General features: G+C 43.6%; 4 protein-coding genes across 4 annotated transcripts; 1 reads left to right on the top strand and 3 right to left on the bottom strand.

The window, feature by feature from the left end:
* Window positions 1-402: 402 nt before the first annotated feature.
* Window positions 403-1,305, bottom strand: fabp4b (fatty acid binding protein 4b). Its single transcript, XM_070965989.1, has 4 exons — window positions 1,137-1,305; window positions 884-1,059; window positions 687-788; window positions 403-554 (listed from the first exon to the last, which is right to left on the bottom strand). The coding sequence occupies exons 1-4, from the start codon at window positions 1,207-1,209 to the stop codon at window positions 501-503; spliced, it is 405 nt and encodes a 134-aa protein (XP_070822090.1). The 5' UTR covers window positions 1,210-1,305; the 3' UTR covers window positions 403-500.
* Window positions 1,306-11,120: 9,815 nt separating this feature from the next.
* LOC139333793 (hairy/enhancer-of-split related with YRPW motif protein 1-like) lies at window positions 11,121-13,627 on the top strand. Its single transcript, XM_070966443.1, has 5 exons — window positions 11,121-11,671; window positions 11,842-11,914; window positions 12,021-12,104; window positions 12,222-12,303; window positions 12,436-13,627. The coding sequence occupies exons 1-5, from the start codon at window positions 11,586-11,588 to the stop codon at window positions 13,047-13,049; spliced, it is 939 nt and encodes a 312-aa protein (XP_070822544.1). The 5' UTR covers window positions 11,121-11,585; the 3' UTR covers window positions 13,050-13,627.
* A 1,164-nt stretch (window positions 13,628-14,791) lies between these two features.
* Window positions 14,792-19,043, bottom strand: stmn2a (stathmin 2a). Its single transcript, XM_070966390.1, has 5 exons — window positions 18,881-19,043; window positions 16,972-17,067; window positions 16,633-16,805; window positions 16,308-16,499; window positions 14,792-16,216 (listed from the first exon to the last, which is right to left on the bottom strand). The coding sequence occupies exons 1-5, from the start codon at window positions 18,897-18,899 to the stop codon at window positions 16,157-16,159; spliced, it is 540 nt and encodes a 179-aa protein (XP_070822491.1). The 5' UTR covers window positions 18,900-19,043; the 3' UTR covers window positions 14,792-16,156.
* A 225-nt stretch (window positions 19,044-19,268) lies between these two features.
* upp1 (uridine phosphorylase 1) lies at window positions 19,269-23,331 on the bottom strand. Its single transcript, XM_070967410.1, has 8 exons — window positions 23,204-23,331; window positions 22,856-22,907; window positions 22,022-22,133; window positions 21,762-21,920; window positions 21,494-21,608; window positions 20,865-21,074; window positions 20,612-20,758; window positions 19,269-20,509 (listed from the first exon to the last, which is right to left on the bottom strand). The coding sequence occupies exons 2-8, from the start codon at window positions 22,894-22,896 to the stop codon at window positions 20,358-20,360; spliced, it is 936 nt and encodes a 311-aa protein (XP_070823511.1). The 5' UTR covers window positions 22,897-22,907; window positions 23,204-23,331; the 3' UTR covers window positions 19,269-20,357.
* Between the last annotated feature and the right edge of the window lie 527 nt (window positions 23,332-23,858).

The raw sequence follows: 23,858 nt of genomic DNA, 5'->3' as shown, positions 1-23,858 counted from the left end.
CCCATGTCTGGCAGCTTAAAAGATTGATAGAGTGACTTGCTAGGTTTTAAACTTGGCAACTGGCCTCAAACATGCCTCTATGGAGTATTAAGAGGAATTGAAAACTGAGCCAAGATCACAGCTGAAAACAAAGGTTAGTGGTTTTTTTGCTGAGACAAAAGTTCTTGTCAACTTCAGCAGATTAGTTTGGCTTTGACAACATTAAAAGCCAAACGATCCCCAATTTAAATTGAGTTTCGTGTGAGGAAAGTGCAACAGCTACCCCAGCAAGTGCATGCTAGCATCTAACAATTCCTGAGGAAGAAGTGGTTCATTGAAGGAAGGACAAAGCATGCAAATCAAAACGTGAACCCACACAAAATATGTGCACCCAACAAGGAACACAGCGAGTTACACACAGACTGAAGTGTCACAGTTCAGACTTTATTGGCATATTTGGCAATAGCTCAGTGCATTTAGTGTATTGGTAAATGAACAGAGGTCCAGGCTAACAGGAGGAATTAAACCGCTTTCTCATAGGTCCTTAATGCCACAACGTCATCCATGATGCATTTCTGTTGAGAGAAAGTTCAAATGTTAGAAACCTTGCATTCCCTTTCATTATAGCCCAAGAATATAAGCTTTTTCTTAATAGAAAGTCATATGAAAACACCATCCACAAACTTCAATGCTGCTCAATTACTCACAGCTGTTAACTTTCCATCTTGGATCTCTCGTTCCAGCGTCGTTTTCTTTCCATCCCAAGACTGTGTTTGCAGAAGTTTGCCATTCTCAAAAGTGATGATGGTCTGAAAATACATGAAAAAAAAAAAAAAGAAGAAGAAATATGCTGAGCAGTCAGGAGCAAAAGGTTTAGGTCTATTAAGACAAAAGGATGACCCACCTTGGTCTTTCGGCCGTCTGCTGTCGTCTCATCGAATTCTTCATTCACCTTGAACGTGATCTCAGTGGTCTTGAAGGTGCTCTCGGACTTCATTGAAATGAGTCCAGCATTGTCCACGCTGATCACAAGGTTGGGCTTTGCCATGTTGCCCATTTGCCGAGTGGCGAAGCCCACACCTGCAACACAAAGAGGACGCAGTTTGGCTGAGCTCCCACCCTTAAATTACACCTGTAATTAATAGAATTAATCTTACCGAGGGCCTTCATGTATTCATCAAAGTTCTCGCTGGCAGTCAGAGTCCAGGTCCCAACAAACTGCTCGACCATGATGGTGGAGATGAAGCTCAGTCTGCTACACAAACACAAGATGTTCAGTCTCTTGATTCAGCGTCTGAAGCGCGGAGAGGGACTGACGCTCAGGCAGAATGACATATTTGAAGGCTGCTCGACCACGTGCTTAATTCAGGCCTGCCAATCAAGAGCAGGTGCTGGCGTTGCCATGGAAACGAGCGGGTTTCCTTTTTTTAAAGGGGGCGTGTCTTTAAAATCAAATTCAGATGGTGTGTTTGATCCGAGCGAAATGGGAGTTTAGCCCGAGTCTGCTGACTTCAGCGTTCATTGGGGAGGTGCAGAGTGCTGCAGTCATTTGGTCTAATAGGATTTAGTGTGCAGCAGGAGGAAAGGTGCAGAGAAACAGCAACTAACATTTTCTGCAGCCCGATACACGAAAGCATCATTCACATTAATAGAAAATAGGTCAAATAAATAAGGTAGGATAAAAACAATTTCAAAACCCATATTTACCAATAATAGTAGAAATAGTTATCAAATAAAGAATTAGAAATAACTCTGGACTTATGCATGTACATGCTTTTGCTTGTCTTCTCTTCTATATTTAGGGAGCTAAATATGAGATATCTATGTATGAAAAGACTTGAAAGATGTTGCCTTTGTATGTCAAAAGAATTCAATTCTTGTATCTCCGTCTATAACGTACTCAGATTTCACTGATGACTTCACTGTGTGCCAACAGGATGTCCAACTCTGAGTGGGCGTAATACTGCGGTTGACCATAAGATGGCGCCTGTGAAAAGCAAATATCATTTTCCTCGAGGTTCTGTTCATAACTGAGCATTTTTAGTGGTTTGTACGGTAAGTGTTGACTAGATCTCCAAATTAAAGTTAGACATTTGTGTTTATGTTCATTCCTTATCTATATATTTCAGTTTTATCAGATTGTGTACAATGTATTTACAATTAGATTGGCATTTAAGACTTGCAAAAGATAAGTTAAGTGTTCTGATTGATAGTGTTGACCTACTAACACTGTATTACAATACTATAGCAGAAAGCAATCACTTGTCAGTGGATTTGTGTCTAAATGTCAGACTGCAGTGTACTGCCTCCCAGTGGTTTCAGTAGTACATTACAGTAGGCCCTATATTTGGCATTTTGAAGTAAAAACAACCTAAACTAGCCTATAAAAGGAGAAATAAACAAACACAAAATTAAAAGTTATCTTCTTGTTCTTCTGTTTGAGTGACTATCCTGATCAAGTTTGGGGCTTTTGTATAATAAGACATGTCCTGAACAAGGGGTCAACAAGTACAGACTCCACCAATAGATGACTTTCATTATATTTATGTATTAATTTGTTAATCTAAATCCTCTCTGTGAAAGTCTCATGGAGAGCAAAGTGGAGAGAGTGCACAGACAGAAATGATTGGAGATACTCAGAGCAAAACAGATTCAGATCAGATGAGTGCCCTGTGACACACCTCCCGGTGGATTCAAATGGATTCGTCCTCCTCTGACTGCTTCCCATCTCACAATACTTTCACATCCGAGTCTAAAAATAACAAATACTCTTTGGGAGCAAAACGGTGCTTTATATAATCACTTGAAACGGATTTGTCACTGAAATGGTTGTTAAAGTCCTGAAATTCTACAGACAAGGTGAAAAAGATGCAAATATCTGCAACAAGAAACAAGCTGTCTTTCATACAGTGCATTCTCTACCTTAATGCGGTAGATAAATGATGTCTGTACACAGGACATGAGCCTGAAGCGAGCATGCAGTTCTGCTCTGTCAGAGTCCAGAAGACAATTCAAAAGCAGCTGGTTTGTCGATGATGGCACCATGTAAGAGCCCTTTTGTTCTGTCATAAGCTGAAAATAGTTCAAACAGAAATAGCAACGCTCTTTTGATTATATAATAAATATGCTGAATATGGGTGCAGTGAAATGTCCCCCGAGAGCCCATTTTTATCCTGTTCACCACAATGACATCACTCAAGAAAACATTTGCGTGCATGGTGAGTTACTGTGGCGCCCAAAAACAACTTCTTAGGTTATTAATATTAATTAGACTGTCACAGAGCAAGGGTATAACTTGGGTGACAACCCTTTTGAGGTGGATTCACCCTTTTATCACGGCACATCTGTGCTCGATTCATTATGCAAAATCAGCCGTCAATATGAAACTGGAGAAACTGGAATCGATGTGTGCCATAAAGAAAGACTTTAATGCGACTGTCACATGGTTGCAATATTTGATTTCATGGTCCAAATGCATTTATTATTTGTTCACTGCAATGGCAGCCAGTGTATGATGTGATAGTCAAAGATCATGGAATGTTGTTTACCCATCCAGTAAGCCGATTACTTGTTGTTCTGTCACCCGGGGTTTTTCTGCGTACATACAGGTGCCATCCAGCAGGCGCAGAGCCCATCTAATGAACATGAACTCTCACTGGCAGCCACAGAGATGTCCTTTCCTCCTGGTTTTCATCAACACTTCAGCCCCCATTGATGGGAGAACAGTGGCCGTGGACAAAAGCTGTATATACTGTACAAACACAGCTCTGAGCGGCAGCACACTGACTCATTCTTCAGTGTGTGTGAGAACGGAGGGGGACCCCTTTCAGCTCCTTTGTGTTGGTGTCTGTCAACAGTGTAGTTGGAGGCAGAGCCCATTGTGGCGGCCAGTGTTTCGTATTGACACAGGGCCTCGCTCAGCTTGTTCCCAGGGTCCAACCTGAGGACTCATGAATAATGGAGAGAGGATCCTCAGGGCCAAGGGGGAGTTCGCAAGTCTGACTGGGCTCGTTATAAACCTAAACTACGGCTTTATATGCCGGCAGGTAAAACCGCGGTCACAGCTGATCACATTGACAGTGAACTTTGCTGCAGCCAATGAGCTGACACTGTGAGAATCTGGTTGATGGTTTGGTGCTTCACAGAGTATAATTAATTCAAATCAAACCTATTTCCAAATCATGTCAGTCTTTTCGCTTCCTCGTCTTGTTTGGGTATGTTTTTATTGTACTCCCTCCTTCTGAGCTTCTCTGTTCCGGCTAAGCCTTTGTCTAAGTTAAGGGATAGATTTCTTCCATGTCAGGATCTGAAAGCCTTAGCAGTGCTGTAGCTGAGACATGTCCTTAATCTGTTTAGCTTTTCAGCCAAACCCCACAAATGATTTAGTCATTTTTAGGAACCCTACTGCTGGCTTGTCCCAAAAATGTGTTTAAGTTCAAGCATCTGTCATGATTTTTCTTTTTAGATGTTCTCCTTTAAATTATGTCATCTCTTTTGCTGCGCCAGTTTTTTAGCAATACAAATGTGCCTTCAGAATGCCGATAAAACAGCCATTCAGTAAAGCACAATTTTGCACTTCTGGAAAACAAACAGCTGAAGATGCCAAATAAAAAACAATGATAGAAAGATGTGTTCAACTTTGATGAGGAAGAGGGACCAGACAGAATTGGGTGTGTGGCATCACAGGCATCACTTCAGCTCTGGTTCCCAGCAACCATCTGCTGAGAGGCTCACACGACCTGAGCGATGTGCCCTCTCCTCTTTGCCTTTTTACACGGCTGCTGGATGAGGGGGAACCAGAGGCCAGCATGGGTGCCAATCGTTCCGCCTGGCCAGGATGAAGAGTGTGTGTGTGCGTGTGCGTGCGTGTCCCTACATGTATTATTCACATTGTGGGGACATAAATCCTTTCACACAGTCACATTGTGGGGACTCACCTTCCTTATGGGGACAAAAAGCAAGGCCCCATTATGCAAATCATTAAACTTTGGGTTAAGGTTAGGGTAAAGGTCAGGGTTAGGCAAGTAATGGTTATGGTTAGTCTCCAGGAAATGAATGCAAGTCAATGTAATGTCCTCTGAAGTGAGGGAAACACAACTCTGCGTGTGTGTGGCAGGGGGTAGAGAGGTGCCTCTTGCTTGTGTGCTTTGAGCTTTTTCATGCTTCCTGCTTTGATCTTCTCTCTCATCCCTTCATCCCACACGCTCCCTGCGCCTCAGGCTTCTGGTTTGCAGCACACCGACAGCAGGGCTGTAGAGTGGGAAGGGGGGGGGTCCTCACAGAAACACTGCTTGTTCTGTCAATACGGGGAGGGTGCGGGGAGAGAGCTGCCTGTGAGGGCACAGGCACCGGGCGCAGAGGGCAGTGGGCGGTGGGTTCAACAGGAGCTAAAGTGATGCATACTGTACAGTTTTCTGCTCCTCTTTCATGCTCTCTTAGATCCCCCAACAGTGGGCTGGAATTCTTGGGTGAAAAACAACTGCCACAGTGCTTAGAGGGTGGCCTCCTGACCTCTTACAACATGGGAAAGTGCATCCCTCTGCTGGTAGTTATATAAAGCCAGCCAGAGTCATGAGAATCCCTGATAAATCACTTGGCTTCTCATGTCCCTCTGTATTTCACATGGCATGATTATTTTCTGTATAAAACGTGTCCCTTTCTGTTACAGCTTTTATATAGGCTGTGTGCAAAGTGTTGCCATTTGATAAATGTGAGAGGAAGTGAAAATTGTGGGACAGCATGACATGTTGTGAATATACGTGTCAGAAAACATGATTCTCTCCTTTCCCTGTGTCCCCTCAGAGCCTGATAATCCTCATATAACCTCACATACACATACACACACATACACACACACACACACACACACACACACACACACACACACACACACAATCCCGCCGTAGCCCACCTGCTGAGCAGAGACTGGGAGACACAAAAGCACAGGCACAGAGCAGAACCCCTAATTTAAGATTAATTGAAGGGGTGAGCACTTACCTTTATTTAGACATGTGGTAAGTGTTAGGCTGTGACAATTAACTCAACCATCTCAGCAGATGACTGCACTCAATATTTCATGACAAACTTTGAGGGAGGGGGGCGTCTCGGAGGGAGCTCTGGCGAGCAGCTCAGCGGCCACATAACCAACACATCCATCCCTTTCAAGACGATGACATTAGGTCGTTAATAACTGACATCTTGCAGGTAAACTGGCAAGGGTCCTCTAACCTTTCCTGTCAGTTCAAATCAGCTTTAACTCACATGGATATACGATTATGATAGAAAGTTGTTGATGCACATAACAAGTGTGATGTGCTGTTGTCCTTTTTTGAACAAAAACTGCTCAGACTTGAAGAAGATAAGGTCAGTGATGCATTTACAGTGCTGTACAATGAAACATGTGTTGCCATGGAAGATTGCCAGACATACAAGATTTTCATTAAAACTGCCCAAAGGCAACAGTTGACATTGAAGGTGACATTCGGCATAATTACCAGGGCATAATAGCTTGGTATGGACAAGTGAGAAACGGGGAAAAGGGGTGAACAAGACAGAAAAATTGTACAAAGAAAATGGATTATGCAGTAAAATAATGTATAGAGATAGATAGAAGTAAGGATGAAATTAAACAGTTGGACTTTGTGCGATTCTGATGCGTGTTTTTGTGAGTGGGAGAGAGAGGAAGAAAGAGTAAAGGGGCTGTGCTAACCGGCTTTCTGCAGATCACTGGCAGTTTGACTGCAGTGGAGAGTAATGGGGCTGGCAGGGCGGAATCAATTACTGGCCACAACAGATTTTCCCACAGGTCGGAGCTTGGGAAAGCAGTGCTTTACTGCAGCGCAGACAGCTGGCACAGAGCATCCACTGGGAAAGGAGCCGGCTTGCAAAAAAAACCCCAAAAGAAACAGCATTTCTTTTTGATAAACTTGTGACACACGATGAATTGACTCTTTTCTGTTTGTCTGTTCTGTATAAAAATATCAGTTGATAGAATCACTTTCTAAATTGCATGAGACAAATATAAAACTTCACACAAGCCCTCCTAAAAACAATGTTGGCCTCAGCGTTTGAGGTGACGTAAAGGACAAAACCTTGTAAAAAAGACTGATTTCTCATGCCAGTGATCAATCATGTCTTGTACAGTAGTGCACACACACATACACACACAAGCCAGAGAGAATTATTGTTTTCTGCAGCTTGACTAATAATTGCATAGAGCCATTAGGTTCTCTTTGCATGATGTAAACCAGGAGATACATTTCAATTAGAGCCACACACACACACACACACACACACACACACACACACACACACACACACATACACACACACACACTCTCCATTGATATGCAAACAATGTTTTTCCTGTGGCAACACAATGTGCGGCCATAAAAGTAGCTTGCTCCGTGGTCCTCCTTTCTCTGAGTGGACATCACGTGCCGTCTCCTGTTGCGCTTATTTGGGAACCAGTCTTGTGATCTGCCTTCCCTCTATTGTGAACCTGCACAAGTTAACTGGTAATGGGCAGCACACCAGTAAACCTTATGAACAATATAATTGTTAGGGGCCATTGTGAAGGAGTGTGCGCCATTGTGGAGGAACTGATGAAATACATTTTTATTCATTCAAGAGTGACTCATCTGCATTTTCCTCAAGCCAGCACATTGTAAGGTATTCCGTATCAGAGTTCAAAGTATTGTCCGAATCTTTTCCAAATGTGGTTCAGGCCTGTAATTGACTCTAAACCCTGTAATTGGCAGCCAGTGCTGAGTTGTCAGTATTATAGCCTGAGGAGCTGTCTTCAGAAAAAAAGATTTTTAAAAAAGCTCTAGCTAAACAAAGAAATGAGGAAGTCAACATATCCTCCCTGCCTTTACCTATCCAAAAAGCATGAGGAGAATGGATGCCAACAAAGGCAGGAAAACAAAGAATGAGAAGGCGGGTGTATTACAATCAAACAGTAGGAATGGGTCTCAGGCCTGGTCTGGTCCCTGCCCAATATAGCGCCTGGGTGCTGGAACCAGGGGGGACAGGCAGGAAGCTGTGGCCCATAGGATAACATTGTTGTATGGAAGTTGTCTGGGAGACATTTCCCTCCGTCAGACATGCTATTTAAGAGCAGCATGGGTGGCATTTTCTCTGGCTTACATAATATGTCATAGCTCAAAAGTTATCTTTTTACATGCACCTTCACACTATTTGAATAAAGCATGGACAAGGCGTGATCTCACACACAGAGAAATTCCCCCCTCACCCTCAACACACACACACACACACACACGCACACACACACATGCACACAAATGCAAACTCCAGTGCAGCAGTTGTTGAATGACAGGTATAAGATGTCAGGATGGTGTGCACACAGGATGCAGGCACGGCTGTGAACGTCGCTGCTGCCGACAGCCCCAACGGTTGACATAGTAAATCAATCCTGATGGGAGGGTGGGCAGGACGGAGGCCGGGGGACGAGCGGGAGGGGGGGGTCCAATGGGACTGAGCCGGCCTCTGTCAGACACACTCAGCCACTCAGCCAGCCAGGGAGAGACTGTCGACGGGTGGGAGAACACTCGCCGGGAAGCGCTCACACGGAGATTGAGTTACCACGGAATTAGATCAGGGCTGTGGGAAACAGCACCTCCTAAACACACTTGCACACTCTCGGTCACACACACATAAACACACGCAGACACACCAGCGCACACTCAGGCCGCACTCTTGCACACAAAGAGTCACCAAGGGAAACCTAAGGGAAGATTGAGGAAGGCAGCTGGGCACACGCCAGTTTCAAACAAATGCCTTCTTATACCTCTTAGCTTCCTGGCACTGGCTCGAGAGTAGTTTCTTCAAATCGGTGCCAAGTCAGACCCACGGTCAACAGGCAGACTGGCATGTTCTTCAGGTTATTAAATGTAAAGATCATTCAGAGAAACATAGCAATCACAGGCCGAGGAGCTCAAACCAAACACGCTGGAAAAGAGTGGGAAATTTCACAGAACGCACATCCAAAATCATCACAAGTCAACAGGAGAGAGGGGGCTGAGAAACTGTTGTGATGCCAGAGGTGAAAAGTCAAGGTTTTTTGGAGGAAAAATCATAATTATGTTTAATGGACCACAGGAATGTCAGAGCTAATGTGAAGGACCTTGACAGTCAGGTGTGAGGAGAGTGGTTTGTGTCGGCTTAATGGAGACCACATGACTCGGCCTGTCCTGTAGCGCCGGTGCCACTGTAGAGCCTATTACCATAATAGCACCATAAACAATACTGAAGCGATTTCAAGTTTACTCAAGCTGCCTATCAGCAGAGAGTCATGGAAAGGCCATGTGTGGTTTGGTTTGCCCTGACCTAGCTGAAGATCTCTATATGAATCTGTCCCACAACAAGCACCAAACTGTCTGCAGTCAACATGCCTGCATGAGAAACAGTGTCCAGGAAAAGGGTTATGCAGGCCTCAGGAGCTTTTTCAGCACTAGATTATGGACATGTTAAGGTCTGTAAACCGACCAAGTGGGAGTAAATGCATGAAGTGGGTGAAGGTACATGGTTTTTAGTGAAAGCGTGGGCTGACAGGGAGGCGAGGTGAGGTGGCGGGTCAATGCATGTGTGTCAGGAATAGCGTGAAGGCTCGTCCACACTCACCGCATCAACAAGAATGACCGAAGCTTGCACATTGTATCTGTCACCACCGAAACTCCTCTGACATTCTGGGAACAGCATGTTGGCCTCCAGTTGCTCCCTGGAATCAAGCTCTCATCCACACTTGTCTAGCCCCTAACGCATCAAGTTAACAACTGACCTGATGGACAGAGCAGAGAAACAGCTGCTGCTCTACAAGGTACTGGAATGGAAGACAGCAGGGGGGTCACGCTCCCGCTGATGGCCTTACCAGACATGTCTTGATGTAGGAATCATACCAGCCCTAAGTGTTGTCGTTTCCCAGACCTTCAGCGAAAAGTCTGACATTTGACTGCTGGTTTTACATGAATGGCTTTATGGTATTTTATATGTCTGTTTATATAATGGTACTGTTGGAAGAAGTATTCAGATAATACCACACTAAGAAAGCAAAAGCAAACATCCTGAATTTGAATTTTAGTGAAAGAAGCAGAGTTAATGCAGAAGTATGGGCTCAAACTATACAAAAACACAAGTCGTCATAATCCAGAATGGCCTCTGGGAGCTATATATTATTCTAGCATTGGATCCTTATTATTCCTGCTTCAAAATAAAAGCCCTTCACTGGTGTAGTTGCTTAAAGTAGACCTAATTTTTACTGCTTTGTATGTTGCTGGGTCGTACAATCTATAGCAAAGCACTTTACTTTTTATATGATCACATGTTTTCTATGTAAAATCTTATTTTAACTTTGCCTTTACATGAATATAGTGGAGGATAGAAAAGCTTAAAATGGAAAAGCTCAAGTTGTCGTGAAGTAGCGTACTCAAGTAAATACAAATTCGGCTCTCCACCACCGTATGACCATTTCATTAGTATGCATACAAGATATCATTAACGTTTTCTTCACATTTGTACATACACATGTGTATAGAAATGCAGACATATCTGTATCTCGTGTCTTTTCTCTGTAATACATAGAGAAACAGTCAGAAGGGATCAGTTACACAGTGGAACATAAATATTGAAAGCTCCTGTGTTTTATATAGTTTGCCCTCTGACCCAAGCATATTAGTGAGGTCAAAATTTTCACACCTACTGCAGACCACCCCTGCTCCCCAACCAGAGTGAGGCACTTAGACGTGCCACTTATGCCTAAACAGGTTTCTATGTCTTTTTAATGCTCATCACATAAAGAAAAACATTCATCTATGGCTGCATGTAGCTTGAGCTTCTAAAAACATTTCTGTTTCTCAACACAGCAGAGCGAGGATGACTGTTTTCACCCACAGTGGATGAATGATTCCCTGGGAAGGTCTCTCTGTGCCAGGCAGTTGACCTGTTTGCAGTGACTGGGAGGAGGGGGGGAGGGGGGGGGGGGGGCGTTTTCTAGGAGACCCTGGCAACGCTCACTGACTAATGTTGGGCCTCCCGGCTGATCGGTGTTGTTGTGGAGCCACACAGCTGACAGCAGACAATGAACAACACACTCTGGTAATAGGCCGTGTGTCCTCCACAACACCAAAGAAGAAGAGGGCTCCGGTTAAAATGGGGCCCGTCTCTCATGGGGTCTCAGCAGGGAAAGTGAGGGACCTGAGGCCAGGAGTCCACCAGTCAGTCTGAGCTGTCAAGCACAGGAAAAAGGTCTCTCAACAGGACATCATTAAAAATCTTTTAATATAACATTTTAATTGATAACATTGATTTAGTGCAGAAATGAGTTGCAGCATTTTCATTGAAGCTGATCTCCTTCATCGATCATCATTATTATTATTATTATTTTGTAAGCATCTGTCACTCCAACGCCGGCTCGATTTTAACAGGCTCAAGTCTTTTTCAAGCACCGCCCACATGATGCGGGGGAGCACGCCCCCCTCTCCGTGGTGTGAAAGTAGCCGCGGCAGACGCACATCTGACGTTCAGACCGTCGCTCAGACCCGCTGCTGTCACTGCGCCGCTGGAGCTTTCACTGCGAGCCGGGAGGCAACATGAAGCGAAGCCACAATTACAGCTCATCCGAGAGCGACCTGGATGACAATGTCGAGGTGGAGAAGGATAGTGGCGACGAAAATGGGTGTGTTTTTTGTTTTTGTTTTTTTAAATAATCATTTTATAAGGCATGCTTGTTTTAATTCACTCAATTTGTTTCATGCGTATTTTAAATCGTCCTCTCGCCTTTACGCATGAACTCTGAAGAACATTTTGTTTCAACTAAAATGAATCCATTGCTGTTTTACCACTCAGTCAACTTGATTCCCACGGCTCGATGTCACCCTCCACCACCACCCAAGTTCAAGCCAGAAAAAGGCGCAGAGGGGTGAGTAAGCTCATTATTTCTGCTGCCAAGTCGCGCACTTCTGCTTGATAGACCCCATCGTTCTGCAACCACCTGTGACCTAAATCACGTTTCTACCCATTCACAGATAATTGAGAAACGGAGACGTGACCGAATCAACAACAGCCTGTCAGAGTTGAGGAGACTGGTGCCAAGTGCTTTTGAGAAGCAGGTAAATTGGTCATACTTCCTTTCCAAATGGACAAATTTGCCCCAGATGTTTTCCTAGATGGACACTAGATAATATCAATATCATTAAAAGTGACAATTATTTTCTATTTCTTTACAGGGATCAGCTAAATTGGAAAAGGCAGAAATTTTGCAAATGACTGTGGACCATCTGAAGATGCTTCATGCGTCTGGAGGCAAAGGTAACACGCCCTCTTCTTGGCTTTGGATAATGAATAAATTAATTCATGTTCTAACTCTCATAACTCTCAAAATGCCAAAATCTGCTGTGAATCACGTTTCTAACCTCCTTACACTGCTTCCTTTCCTGGCAGGTTACTTTGAAGCTCATGCTCTCGCTAAGGATTACCGCAGCCTGGGCTTCAGGGAGTGCCTGGCAGAGACCGCACGCTACCTGAGCATCGTAGAGGGTCGGGAGAGCACAGACCCCCTCCGTATACGTTTGGTGTCCCACCTCAGCAACTACGCCTCTCAGAGGGAGGTGCACACTGGACTGGAACACTTAGCCTGGGGCTCTGCTTATGGGACTGCCCCTGCCCATCTCCCCCACCCCCTCCTCCTGCAACACCCCCAGGGCAGGACACCTGCATCCAGAAGCAACAGTAGCCCACCCTCCTCCTCCTCGTCTTCCTCTACATCCTCCTCCTCCTCCTCCTCCACTGAGGCATCTGGGACATCCAGACTCAGTGTCATGCCCCCCACAGAGTCCCTCAGGGTACCTCCCAACAGCTCGTTGTCCCTCAGCCTTCCTGTGCCAACATCCAAGCTATCACCACCGCTCCTCTCATCCCTCTCCTCGTTGTCAGCCTTCCCCCTTTCCTTCGGTGCCTTCCCTCTGGTATCCCCTTCAGTCCTCGGCACAGTGAGCCCCTCCTCCACCCTGTCAAAGCCTTACAGGCCTTGGGGTACAGAGATTGGGGCCTTCTGAAGCTAACAACTGGACTGAAGGCAACAGCTGAGCTGTGCCCTCCACCACAGACTAGGCAGGGCAACCTGCCTCATCTGTCTTTATAGCAATGAAACACAGGGGAACAAAGTAAACTGATTTTATTTTATTAAGTATAAAGAATAAATGGGAGAAGTTGCTGAAAGATGTCATTTCCTCTCAATCTGTCATTACTCTTCTAAAAAAAGGAATTTAAATGATTATATGTTATTCATTGAAATTGAGAACTAATTTAGATAACATGCACTGTTTCCACGTTGAGGACTGACATATGACATACGGGCCATGAATAGATTTACTGTAAGCACAAATGTAGAGTTAACATTTTGTATACCACATACCGAAACTTCTACATTTGTCGAGCGTGGATGTGTGTATTTAACATAATGTAGAGTTACATCATTCGGTCTGCTTCTGTAGTGTCCGAACTCCTGGAAATGATTATGCATTCTGTATGTGTCATTGTTAGAAAACTAAACTCTTGAGAATCTGAAACTTGCCTTCTTGTATCTATTTGTGATATTTTTGTACAAATAAATTGAGTTAAAAATATGAAACAAGGATTTAAACGGAAGTGTTTCTGTTGCATTAGCTCCTGTAGGTCTGGTGAATGTGTTCATAATGTATAATAGATGGCTTTTTTCTTTTTTTTTTTCAACAATCACGCTACTCAGACCTATAGGTTAGCAGACTAACTGCCCTCCAAGTGATTAAGATTATATCCTCCCAAATGACATTACACACAGGTGCATTTTTGTTGCAGTCCCATAGAAGTTAATCATGGCTAGGGCCTGGTTATTGACTGAAAGGCAATTCCTTTACTGTGTGCCAGGTAAGTAACCAAATCTGAGAGCATTGTTGCCCTTATGAATACCCAGGAAATCATTAAGAGCCAGAGGAAATCCTTTACAATGTTGCCCTGACCTCACCAGCTTGGGTTGGTCTGAAACGGAGACAATAGTGTGAACAGGATGGGGACCTTGGAGGAAAGCGGTTAAAAAGTAACAACAACACACAGACAGCTGGACTAATAAATCACTGTTCAGCTTTGTGGTGTTTCTGCTCCAGCCTGAGTGACACAGATTTTTAGGGCTGCACTGTTTTACGGACTCAGTTTCATCCTCCATCCATGCAGCACCTCTGGCTTCCAGGAGGGGCAGTTGCTGTCTGTTTTTTTTTCCCCTTGAGGGCTTAAACCACATCCTGCTAATGAGGAATAAAGTAGATTGTCTTCCTTTGAGGAATGAAACATCAGTCAATTTAAAGTACAATATACACAAGTGTCTGCATTTTATGTCTGCTGAGTGTTGATGAACGACACAAAACTTTCTCCCTCTAAATGAGGCTGGTGCTTAAAGTCCGAATTTTCATGATTCCCGACAAAAAAAGAAATATATATTATCTAAATTAAATCTGTGGCTTTCTTATAATATTTCCTCAATATTTGCATTTGGCATTTATTGTGAACTTTTGCCCTACTTTTGGATTGGTGTAGGCTGCGCTTGCTTGGTTTCTTCGGCTTTTAAAAAAAGATGACACTGCCACCTACTGGAGGAACTTTGTCTTGCACACACGACGGATGATCATGGATTCATTTTGTGCTTGTAATATGTTTGTCTAACCCTCGAGGAGAACACCTGAGTATATTCTGGATACAATTAACCCAGACGAATTAACATTAGACAGAAACATGAATGAAGAACTCAACTGGGGGAAGACTGTAATTCTCAGGATGTGTAGATAACTTGTTCTTTTATTTGGCAGTTTACATATTCCCTCCTCTTTTTAGCACAGAAAAGTATTGGATGGTGCATGCCATGTTCACAGAACCCCAAACCTTTATTCAGCAAAGCTTTCACAGAGAAATATATGAGGGGAGAAACACAAGCAGCAGAGGATGCAGGCAGATATCAGTGGGACTGTATATTAAAAAGAGACTAGTTCAGTGTGCTGAATGTAAAGCATCCTGCATCCATTCCCCATCTAATCCCATAAAGAGAGCAGAGGCTAGTGATGCCTTGTGGTAAATTCGCGTTCACACACACCCACACAGACATACGTTATGTTCACACTATTGATATCAAGGTGGGGGCAACAGCACATTCCACTGTCCAAGACGATATGCATGGTACCAGTATGGTGTCATAACATTCAAGAGATTAATCCCCAAATACTGTGCACGTAACAGAGCTACTGATTTATCTTATGGTGGATTCGTTGAGAAATAAAGTTGTCAGGGCAAGTGGGAATCTGCAAGTGTAGAAACAGTTTCTCTCATTGGGCGAAGACATTCTTATAATAACAATAAAGCACCTATCAAGTTCATTATCAAGCTCATTTCAGAGGAAGTGGACACGTTATGAATCTGTGGATTTGGCGTATTGTTAAGTGATGAGAAAGAGCAGGTGTGCGTGAGGAAGATACAGATGGGATACGTTGATATCTCGAGGAGTCTGTGGTCTAGGTACACCAACCGTCATTCTTCACAAAGACACAGAAACATCATCATCATCATGACATCATCAGGAAAACACTGTAAATGTCAGTCTACAGCCAACTCACAACACCGAGGGCTTTCACAAGAAAATGGTTGCAGAGTCAAATTTCAAGAGCTGAAACAATACTCAATTACAAACAAAATGTTTGAAATCATACAGTGCAGTACAGTACAATCTTTGCATGTACTTCACCTACCATCATAGATAGATAGATAGATAGATAGATAGATAGATAGATAGATAGATAGATAGATAGATAGATAGATAGATAGATAGATAGATAGATAGATAGATAGATAGATAGATTTTAAGAAAAAGTATTTACAAAATAATAACCATACTCTCACATTTTCCCTTAAATCAACAAATTCATTCTCAAGATGAGTGTTATTGATGTTTGTATCCACTGATAATACTGATAGTGGTGAGTACTGGTGGTGTGGTGTGTTGTGATGTGGTGGTGAGGTCCTCGAACCTCTCAGCCTCCAGGGTTGGGTGTCTGTTCAGAAGGGGGTGAGGGCAGGGCAACGGAGGGGACGGGACTGGATGGAGGGACGTCGATGGACCATGAAGTCAGGACTTGTGTGAGGCTCATGCTGTCAGCTCTTCCCTCAGCTCTTTGTTCCTGCGCACCACAGCTGCATGTCTCTCCTGAAAACACCAGAACAACAGCGTGAGAATGAGAAGCCGTCGTGGACCCTTCTGCTTCTTTCGTAACAGCCGAGATTTCTGCGCTTCTCACCTTCTCCTGTAGACGCTCGATCATGGCTGCCAGATGGGCGTCGCGATTCTCCTTGATCTGCTCCATCTTCATCTGGAGCTTCTCCTCAGCCATCTTGCTGAAGTTGCTGTTCTCTTCCATGGCCTTTAGCAACACGTCTCTCTCATGCTCTCGCTTTTCTGCCAAAGCCCTCAGCACCTGGGCCTCCTGATACTAAACACAGACAGCAAGCAATAGTAAGCCAACTGATTATTATTGATTATCTGAATGGTTTAAAATCCAAATTGTGTGAGTTTTGTTTTCATTTCAAACACCCAAATCCATTTGAAAAAAGTATATTACTCACCTTCCTTCGATCCTCAGCAGCCTCCAGTTTCTTCTCAATGTCCTCCAAGGAGATGTCCCTCTTGGGGGTTGAGGGGAAGTTGTGGCTTACATCTGACACTGGAGACAGAGGCTTGAGAATCACCTCAAACGCCTGGCCAGAGGCCCTCTTGTTTATAGGCTTCACCTCGATGTCTGTAAATCAGGCAATTATGAGGAGAACACCCACAAAATCAATGTCCAATAACACAACGCATCAGTTCATCAGTTATTACTAATGTCTGTATTGGCAGGGCAGACAAAACATGGGTGGGGTGGGTGTTTGATCCAAAAGAAAACCAACGTTTGAGCTGATCCATACCTTCAAACTCACTCACAAGCTTGTTGCGTGTCTCTGGGTAGAAGCAGGAGCAGATGAGGGAGAGGACAGACAACTCCTTCATCTTCTCTTTATATGCTGTGGGATCATGAGCACATCATAGTTTCCTGGTGAGTCTCTCTATGTTACTCATGAAAACAGTGAAAAGGCCAAATTAATACTCAGCTGCAGTTTAATCGCTACCATGTAACGCTGTCACAAATTTAAAAAGAAAAGCTTCCAAACAATGATATTGTGAGTTAGGGGAGGGAAAAAAGTTCAATAAAACAATTAGCATCAGATGACTTGTGTGTTAATGACGTACTGAAAGTCCATAAGTGCCCTGTTGCTTAATAATTCATTGGATGAATGTATACTGTGAGGGTGATCAGGCAAAGATCCCTTTATTGGATGTTGTAGTAAGACATCCGTGACTCACTTCAGTAAAAGAAATCAGAGTGCCTTGTCAAATACCCCCTTGCAATATGCATGAGATGAGTGATAGACAGGCCTGTGTGTTGAGATATTCAGCTCCCTGTTGAACTCGCAGGTGTTTGTCCTGTGTCATGATCACAATACTAAGAAGCTCTCGTATTTATCAGTCTCTCCCCTGACGTGTGTTTTCACCACTTCCTTGCGGACTATTTTTAATCTCATGGGCAAAATTGGTCGTTTTATTCCCATGCTCTTCCTGCCTTTGACAAAGTGCCCACCTAGCTGCTCAGATAGGACTACAGATTGTCAGTGCTGCTAAGCCTTCTGCTGCAAAGGCCAGTGTGTGAAGCGGCCCCTTGCTGCAGGGCTGGCCTGCCTCCCACCCTGCCATGCACCTGTCTCCTCCGCTACATCTCTGCCACCACGCATACCACAATGAAGCACAGGCCCCACAGTGTACTGTGTTTCAGAGGGACCAAATCGGTTGCTTATGCTAAGGCACCATAAATGTTTTACATGTTTATACAGAGACTAAACAAACCCATGAAAACAAATATGCTAAATGCCTGGCCTACAACAATAATTGTCCATCAGTAGAGATGACTAATGCAGGCTGCAATCTAGTTCTTGTCTATAAATATAATATTCAGTGTGCCGACTCCTACACATAATTATTTGTCAGAAATTATTTGTTCTTATGCCAGTCGAGTGTTTTCGTGTAATAAATAGCAGCACATCTGTCACAGCTGGTGAGGCACCTTGGCAAGGAAGAAACACGGAAAGCTACAGACATGAATAAAGGGATCAATCCCAAGCGCACGAACCGATCAAACAATCGCGTTCAGGTGACGTTTAGGGCTCAGAAACACGTTTAAAAATAAGCAGTTATAGCTGTGCAGGTTTGATTGTAGCCAAGTAATGTAAAAAACAGATTGATGAAGACCTCTCAGCTTTGCTGTGGGCTGAATGGTCGGCAGCCCAGCATCTTGGGTGGGGTCCGTCTGCATTATGCTGCATGTTGGGGCCGCTGTAGCATGAACCGCAGGTGCGGCGTTGTAGTAAATAAAGCTGTTTAGAGCCATTCATGGTGCCTAATCATCCACTGCTATACAATTTGAGATCAAAGCAAATGAAGACTTACACAATGACATAATTGAGGTAAATGAAGGCGATATTTAGGAACCTAATGACGGAGGATGCTTGGCTCTTAAGGCCAGATTCCTGCTTTCATGACCAGACTCTTGTGCCGGGACAATAGGCCGACAGTCGATGGAGAAATGTCAAGGTGAGAGATCTCATTTCCCTTAATTTAAATTATTCAAAAGAAAGCATTTCTGAGTGGAGCCAACACAGAAGCACGACCACCAGCCGGTAGACAATACCGGGCCGATATGCGCTCTACACAGAAAGGACGCATCTGACACAAGACCATCAATCCATCCGTGCGCATCGCTTTGAACAGTCTGAACACGCTTACCGGTTGCTGTTTTGGCCATGGCTGATGTATTTCTCCGCAGAGGATGCTGTAGCTCTGTTCAGGTGAACGGTGATTCTGCTTAAGGCACTGAGTCAGCGAATAGACCGGGGTGGGATCTGATGGCAGACGGGAGGTGGACACGCATGCACGGGAGCGCGCAGGCAGACCCTCCCCTCGGTCCTGTGACGCGCAGAGCGGTTTTCAGCATCCCCGGTCAGTATGACCATACAGCCGAATTAGAGCTGGTGATTAGAGGACAGGACCACCAGAAAGCTGCTAAACATGTTCTCCACACTGGATACCAGAGATGTGTGTGTGTGACCCAGCTGAACAAAATGGGTTCAAATGAATTATATATTTGAAATGAATAATGTTGAAGCAGAACTATAAAGTTTTAGGTTAATGCTTTTATTTTTGTTGCAGACTATTACCGTTATGATAATTACACCGACACAGAATACACAGGTGAACACAGGTGACGAGGAGCCAAGATGACATCAGTGATGAACAACCCTTCTCACTCCCTGCATGAGACAGTGGGGGCCTTAAGCAGCTCCTTCAGCAACGGACTGCTGCATCCAGTGTGTAAGACAGATTGCAGGTATTTAAACTACTGAACAGGTTCTGGTTGAAGACCAGTAGTCAGCAGTGGTCAGGATGTCGGTCTTGACTATGGGCTTCTTCAGAGCCTTAAATACAAACAGCTCCTAGTGCAACAAAAATCCTGCTCTAGAATGTAAAACAAGCAACTTAAGACTGCATGAGGCTTTATTAGTTATAAGACATCCAGTGGAATAGTTTTTTCTCTTCAAACAAATGACATTTTATTGCAGGTCTTAGGTTCTGACTGAAAGTTCTAGAAACTTTTCAGAAGCCTAATCCAAGAAAACCCCACCACAACAAACATTATGCATAGAAAAATGCATCCAGATGACACATATTTGTAGAGTTTTGCAATCAATAACATCAAAAGGACACATTTATCAAGATCAGCGTGATTTTTTGGTTTTCGAGGAAACAAGGAACAGTGCAATGACAGATAAGGTGATTATTTTACAGCACCTTTGGAAGCACAGACTTAACCAAAATCCATGAAATGCCTTAGGTTTTGTGGATAAGGTAGTTTGCAAGTTGTATAAAACAGAGGCAGCCTTAAATAGGACATAGTTGATGTTCATAGGCTGCTACATGACATATAACCCTCAGTTACATTGCATTTAAGTTAAATACAAGAGGAAGTAAATAGTGCATGCTGGTTTATTACGACAGTGAAATAAATAGAAGGCAGTGCGTGATTTCATAAATGATTATTCTGGACATATTAAAAGGTATGGCTTCTGGTGAGCAGCAAAGAGTGTATACAAAAAGTTTTTTAAAGCTGAATTATTGCATTATATGCACCAGTTTTTCATTAGTTTCAACAGAAGAGGCCCAGATTTTGATGCATGCTTACATACCAGGATAATAACTGTTGCACTTAGCTATGTACCGCTTTGGCCTTCAGCTGCTTCTTAATGTAGGAGCCAACCAGTATCTGTGGACGTTGTTGGTAACTGTAAAGGACTTCATGAGAGCTGCTCAGCTGATCCCCCTTCAGTCGATCCAGCAATGTCACACAAACCACAGCCGCTTCACACAACAAGAAACGAAAGTTAGAAATTCAACATCTGTGTTTTGAGACAAAGAAACATTTGTCAGGCGTAATATAACACTGACGTTGGGTTTTCTTACCTTGCAGGCCACTCAGCTTGCACATGGCAGCAAAAACCGAGGACTCCATTTCAATATTGCAGACTCCTGCTTCACTGGCTTTATTGAGGTAGTCCTGTTTATCCTTCTCAGTGTAGGAGCAGAAAGCACCATCCAAGCGGGCTTGCCCTGGGTGATCAACAGAAAGATGGCAAAAGATTCACATGACAAGTGAACAACAGTGCATGTTGGCGAGCAATGTGATTAACACATCAATGTACCCTCAAACTCATACCTTCATAGAAATCCAGCGTGCACATAGTGTTGCCTATCACTGTCTCAAACTGGTTCAGCTCCTTGCTGCACTGTAACAGCTCCTCAGCCAGGCTTTGGTCCAGATCAGTATTGCGCACCACCGTCTTCCCCAGAATCACCTGTTCAAACTTGGGCAGGAACGTGGCATCCACAGACTGCTTGGTGACAACAACAGTGCCAGGCTCAAGCCCTGAAAACCACAAATGGCAAGTGAGATAATCCTTCCTAGTCTGAAAGTACAGAAAGATTCAATTAAAAGACATTATTTAGATATACTGGACTGATAAAGCACCATATTCATTTTCAAATTAAAAACACCCAAAGAAAGACTTCTATCTTAACTGTTCAAACATCTATGGAGTTTGGGTTCCCTCTTGTGGTAAAACTAGGAAAAGGCATCTTCATGGAGAACAAGTACTCACCACATTTGACCACATGGGGATTTTCAGTCAAGTCTAATAACTTCCTTTTACATTAAGTTCATTAATGTCATACACAGAAGCACAGATGAACTGGCATCCATGGGATGTTATCAGTATTTATAGTTTGAAAATGAATGCTTAGTAGTATCATCAGACGCTTGGGTAACAAAAAATATTTCCAGTTTACCAATTCCTCCCGATGTCCCGATGCGTATAATTGTAACATCTGTGCAACGTGCATGATGGAGGAGCTTTATTAGCTCATGCAGCATTATGGCAATAGATGGAATGCCCATCCCATGCTGCAAAATAAAGCACACACACAATTTTCACATTGCTGTAGTTTTTCAATTGAAGGACACTAAGCACACAGATTGTTAGGATTACTACTACTGGTAGGATATTATCTGTGTCCAAATGCAAAAAGGTTGGAAGAGAATTTTGTTCCTACATACACTGACAGAGAGCACAGGGCCAATTTTGTACATGGCATAGCGGTCTGTCCCAGCACAGATATTTGGGTACTCTGATTTGGGGTCTTCCATTCTGAGCTCAGCAGCAATGTACTCAATAAATGCTTTCATTCTCCAGGGACTGCCCCCAACACACACAAACTGAAAGGAGACACAAGCACAAAGAAGACATAAATAACTGCTGAATAAAGACAATTATGGAGTTTTTTTTTTCCACAAATAAATATCATAAAAATCATTACTTTGACATCACCAAACATCGCCGGTAGGTTGTGAGTTCCGGTGCCTAAACTGAAGTGGTAGAGGACATCATCTTTCAGGGCATCCAGGTGTGGGTTGTTCACACAAACGGGGCTTGAGGAGGGGGGGAGATAACAGATAACAGATCTGAGATGCAGGCAGTGATTTGTTATTCAGCCTACCTTGATTAATATAAATGCAATGGACAAAATAAAAGAAACACCTCTCTGTAAAATGCAGCACAGTTCAACAGCACCACTAACTATATCAATGAGTGAATTGCATCAGTATCGGTTCTTGATCAGATCGGTTCTAACTGCTGTGAGAAGATGTATTGAGTCAGAAAATGAATGGGTTCAATGTGCAGTTTAGATGAAATAAGCCCTTCAGGAGAAGTAGGCCTGAACAGTACCTGCCTCTTGAGGGTGAACAGTTGAAATTAATCTAAATAATCTGAGTGCTGACAGACACTTAACATTTAAGTCAGTCACTTCTACAGGACCAACACTGTCTGTATGCTTTGAGGCAAAGGAAAAGGTGTTTTGTCATTGAAAAACACAGCAGAATACATAAAAATATCAAAACAGAATGAAACATTGGATATTTGAGAACCTTATTTCGGCACAAACACAGTCAATGAGATGCCAATGCTTCCTTTCTCACTTCAGGTTTTTTTTTTTATAAATGGATTTCCCGTTGACATCCTGACACACTCGCTGGTTTCCTCATTACAACCTCACACTGGGCCAACATTAAAACACAGCCGGCGGTAAACTTCTATAGCAGCTGTATTAAACAAATACGTCCGGACATAAACTTGGACCGGAGCTTCTCACCTGCTGCATGGCTCGGTTCCCTTCCCGTCCTTTGGATCCATCTTCCTGTGTTCTGTGGCGGAACAACACGATTCAGCGACCGAGAGCAAAACCAAAAACAACACCTGCAGGTTAGCTGGGCAGTACGGATGAAGAATAAGCCTGAACCTGAAACTCACTTTCGCACAATTACGACAATTTTCAAATTGAGAAGCACCTTTTAACCGCTAGTTTAGATTCTTAATCAGGCATCGCCGCGCGCGGCACTTTGACGCTAAAGAAACAACTAGCTTCATCTTTACCTCCAAGATAAGCCAGCAGGACAATAAAAGGCAAAAAGATACAAAACAAACACCGCACAGGTTTTACCTTTGAAACGTTGCTGGTGAACTGCAGTTTGCGACTAATTAATTTCGCTCTCTGAACATCTGACGTCCAGCCCACACTGTCGACACGTCACAGACGTCATAACTCCGCGAGCAGCATCCGCGTGCGCTGTGGGCTACTCTGCCTCTGTCACGTACGTACGTGACGTGCAGTTAGCACGTTCGCTGCTGTCCGCAGAGGAAACCACAGCAAACACCACGTGTTGCATGGGATTTCCTGGCAGCTTCATAAAAATCTTGATGACAGTGTTGATAACATGCACGCAGCAGATACTCCTCAGACTCACGAGGGCAGTAGCCCGTCCTCTTTTCATTCGTCAGCTGAGGTCAAACGCTTTTGAAGAATGTAAGATCTCAGTATGGACTTCAATTCATTAAGAACTGAGATTTTCTCTGGGTTTGAAAAGTCCAAACTGAGCTTATATGGACTGGTCTTTAATGACTGAAAAGCTTTCAATACTGTTACAGTATATTGAGTTCTTTCAATACATTATTGCTTATGTAATATTGCATATGTGCAATATTTTTGGTCTGATGTTTATAGATCTGGGTGTGATGCTGCATGTTAACTGCAGTTTGACTGTACATGTGTGCAGCTACATCAACTGTGTCTCTTCAATACCCAAGAATTTTTTTTT

This window comes from Chaetodon trifascialis, chromosome 7, assembly GCF_039877785.1.
Source record: "Chaetodon trifascialis isolate fChaTrf1 chromosome 7, fChaTrf1.hap1, whole genome shotgun sequence".
Lineage (NCBI taxonomy): Eukaryota > Metazoa > Chordata > Actinopteri > Chaetodontiformes > Chaetodontidae > Chaetodon > Chaetodon trifascialis.
This window is presented reverse-complemented; position numbering and strand designations above follow the sequence as displayed.

What these genes read in the sequence shown, in the direction of transcription:
- upp1 (XM_070967410.1), bottom strand. Translation starts at nt 22,896, where the DNA reads ATGGATCCAAAGGACGGGAAGGGAACCGAGCCATGCAGCAG. An exon ending in GCCCTGTGCTCTCTGTCAGT is followed by an intron (nt 21,609 to 21,761) that starts GTATGTAGGAAC and finishes TTTATTTTGCAG; the next exon opens with CATGGGATGGGCATTCCATC. An exon ending in CAAGCTGAGTGGCCTGCAAG is followed by an intron (nt 20,510 to 20,611) that starts GTAAGAAAACCC and finishes TGTTGTGTGAAG; the next exon opens with CGGCTGTGGTTTGTGTGACA.
- stmn2a (XM_070966390.1), bottom strand. An exon ending in GCTTGTGAGTGAGTTTGAAG is followed by an intron (nt 16,806 to 16,971) that starts GTATGGATCAGC and finishes CCTGATTTACAG; the next exon opens with ACATCGAGGTGAAGCCTATA. An exon ending in TCGAGCGTCTACAGGAGAAG is followed by an intron (nt 16,217 to 16,307) that starts GTGAGAAGCGCA and finishes TGGTGTTTTCAG; the next exon opens with GAGAGACATGCAGCTGTGGT.
- LOC139333793 (XM_070966443.1), top strand. Translation starts at nt 11,586, where the DNA reads ATGAAGCGAAGCCACAATTACAGCTCATCCGAGAGCGACCTGGATGAC. An exon ending in CCAGAAAAAGGCGCAGAGGG is followed by an intron (nt 11,915 to 12,020) that starts GTGAGTAAGCTC and finishes ACCCATTCACAG; the next exon opens with ATAATTGAGAAACGGAGACG. An exon ending in CAAGTGCTTTTGAGAAGCAG is followed by an intron (nt 12,105 to 12,221) that starts GTAAATTGGTCA and finishes ATTTCTTTACAG; the next exon opens with GGATCAGCTAAATTGGAAAA.
- fabp4b (XM_070965989.1), bottom strand. Translation starts at nt 1,209, where the DNA reads ATGGTCGAGCAGTTTGTTGGGACCTGGACTCTGACTGCCAGCGAGAAC. An exon ending in TGAATACATGAAGGCCCTCG is followed by an intron (nt 1,060 to 1,136) that starts GTAAGATTAATT and finishes TTTGTGTTGCAG; the next exon opens with GTGTGGGCTTCGCCACTCGG. An exon ending in AAGATGGAAAGTTAACAGCT is followed by an intron (nt 555 to 686) that starts GTGAGTAATTGA and finishes TTCTCTCAACAG; the next exon opens with AAATGCATCATGGATGACGT.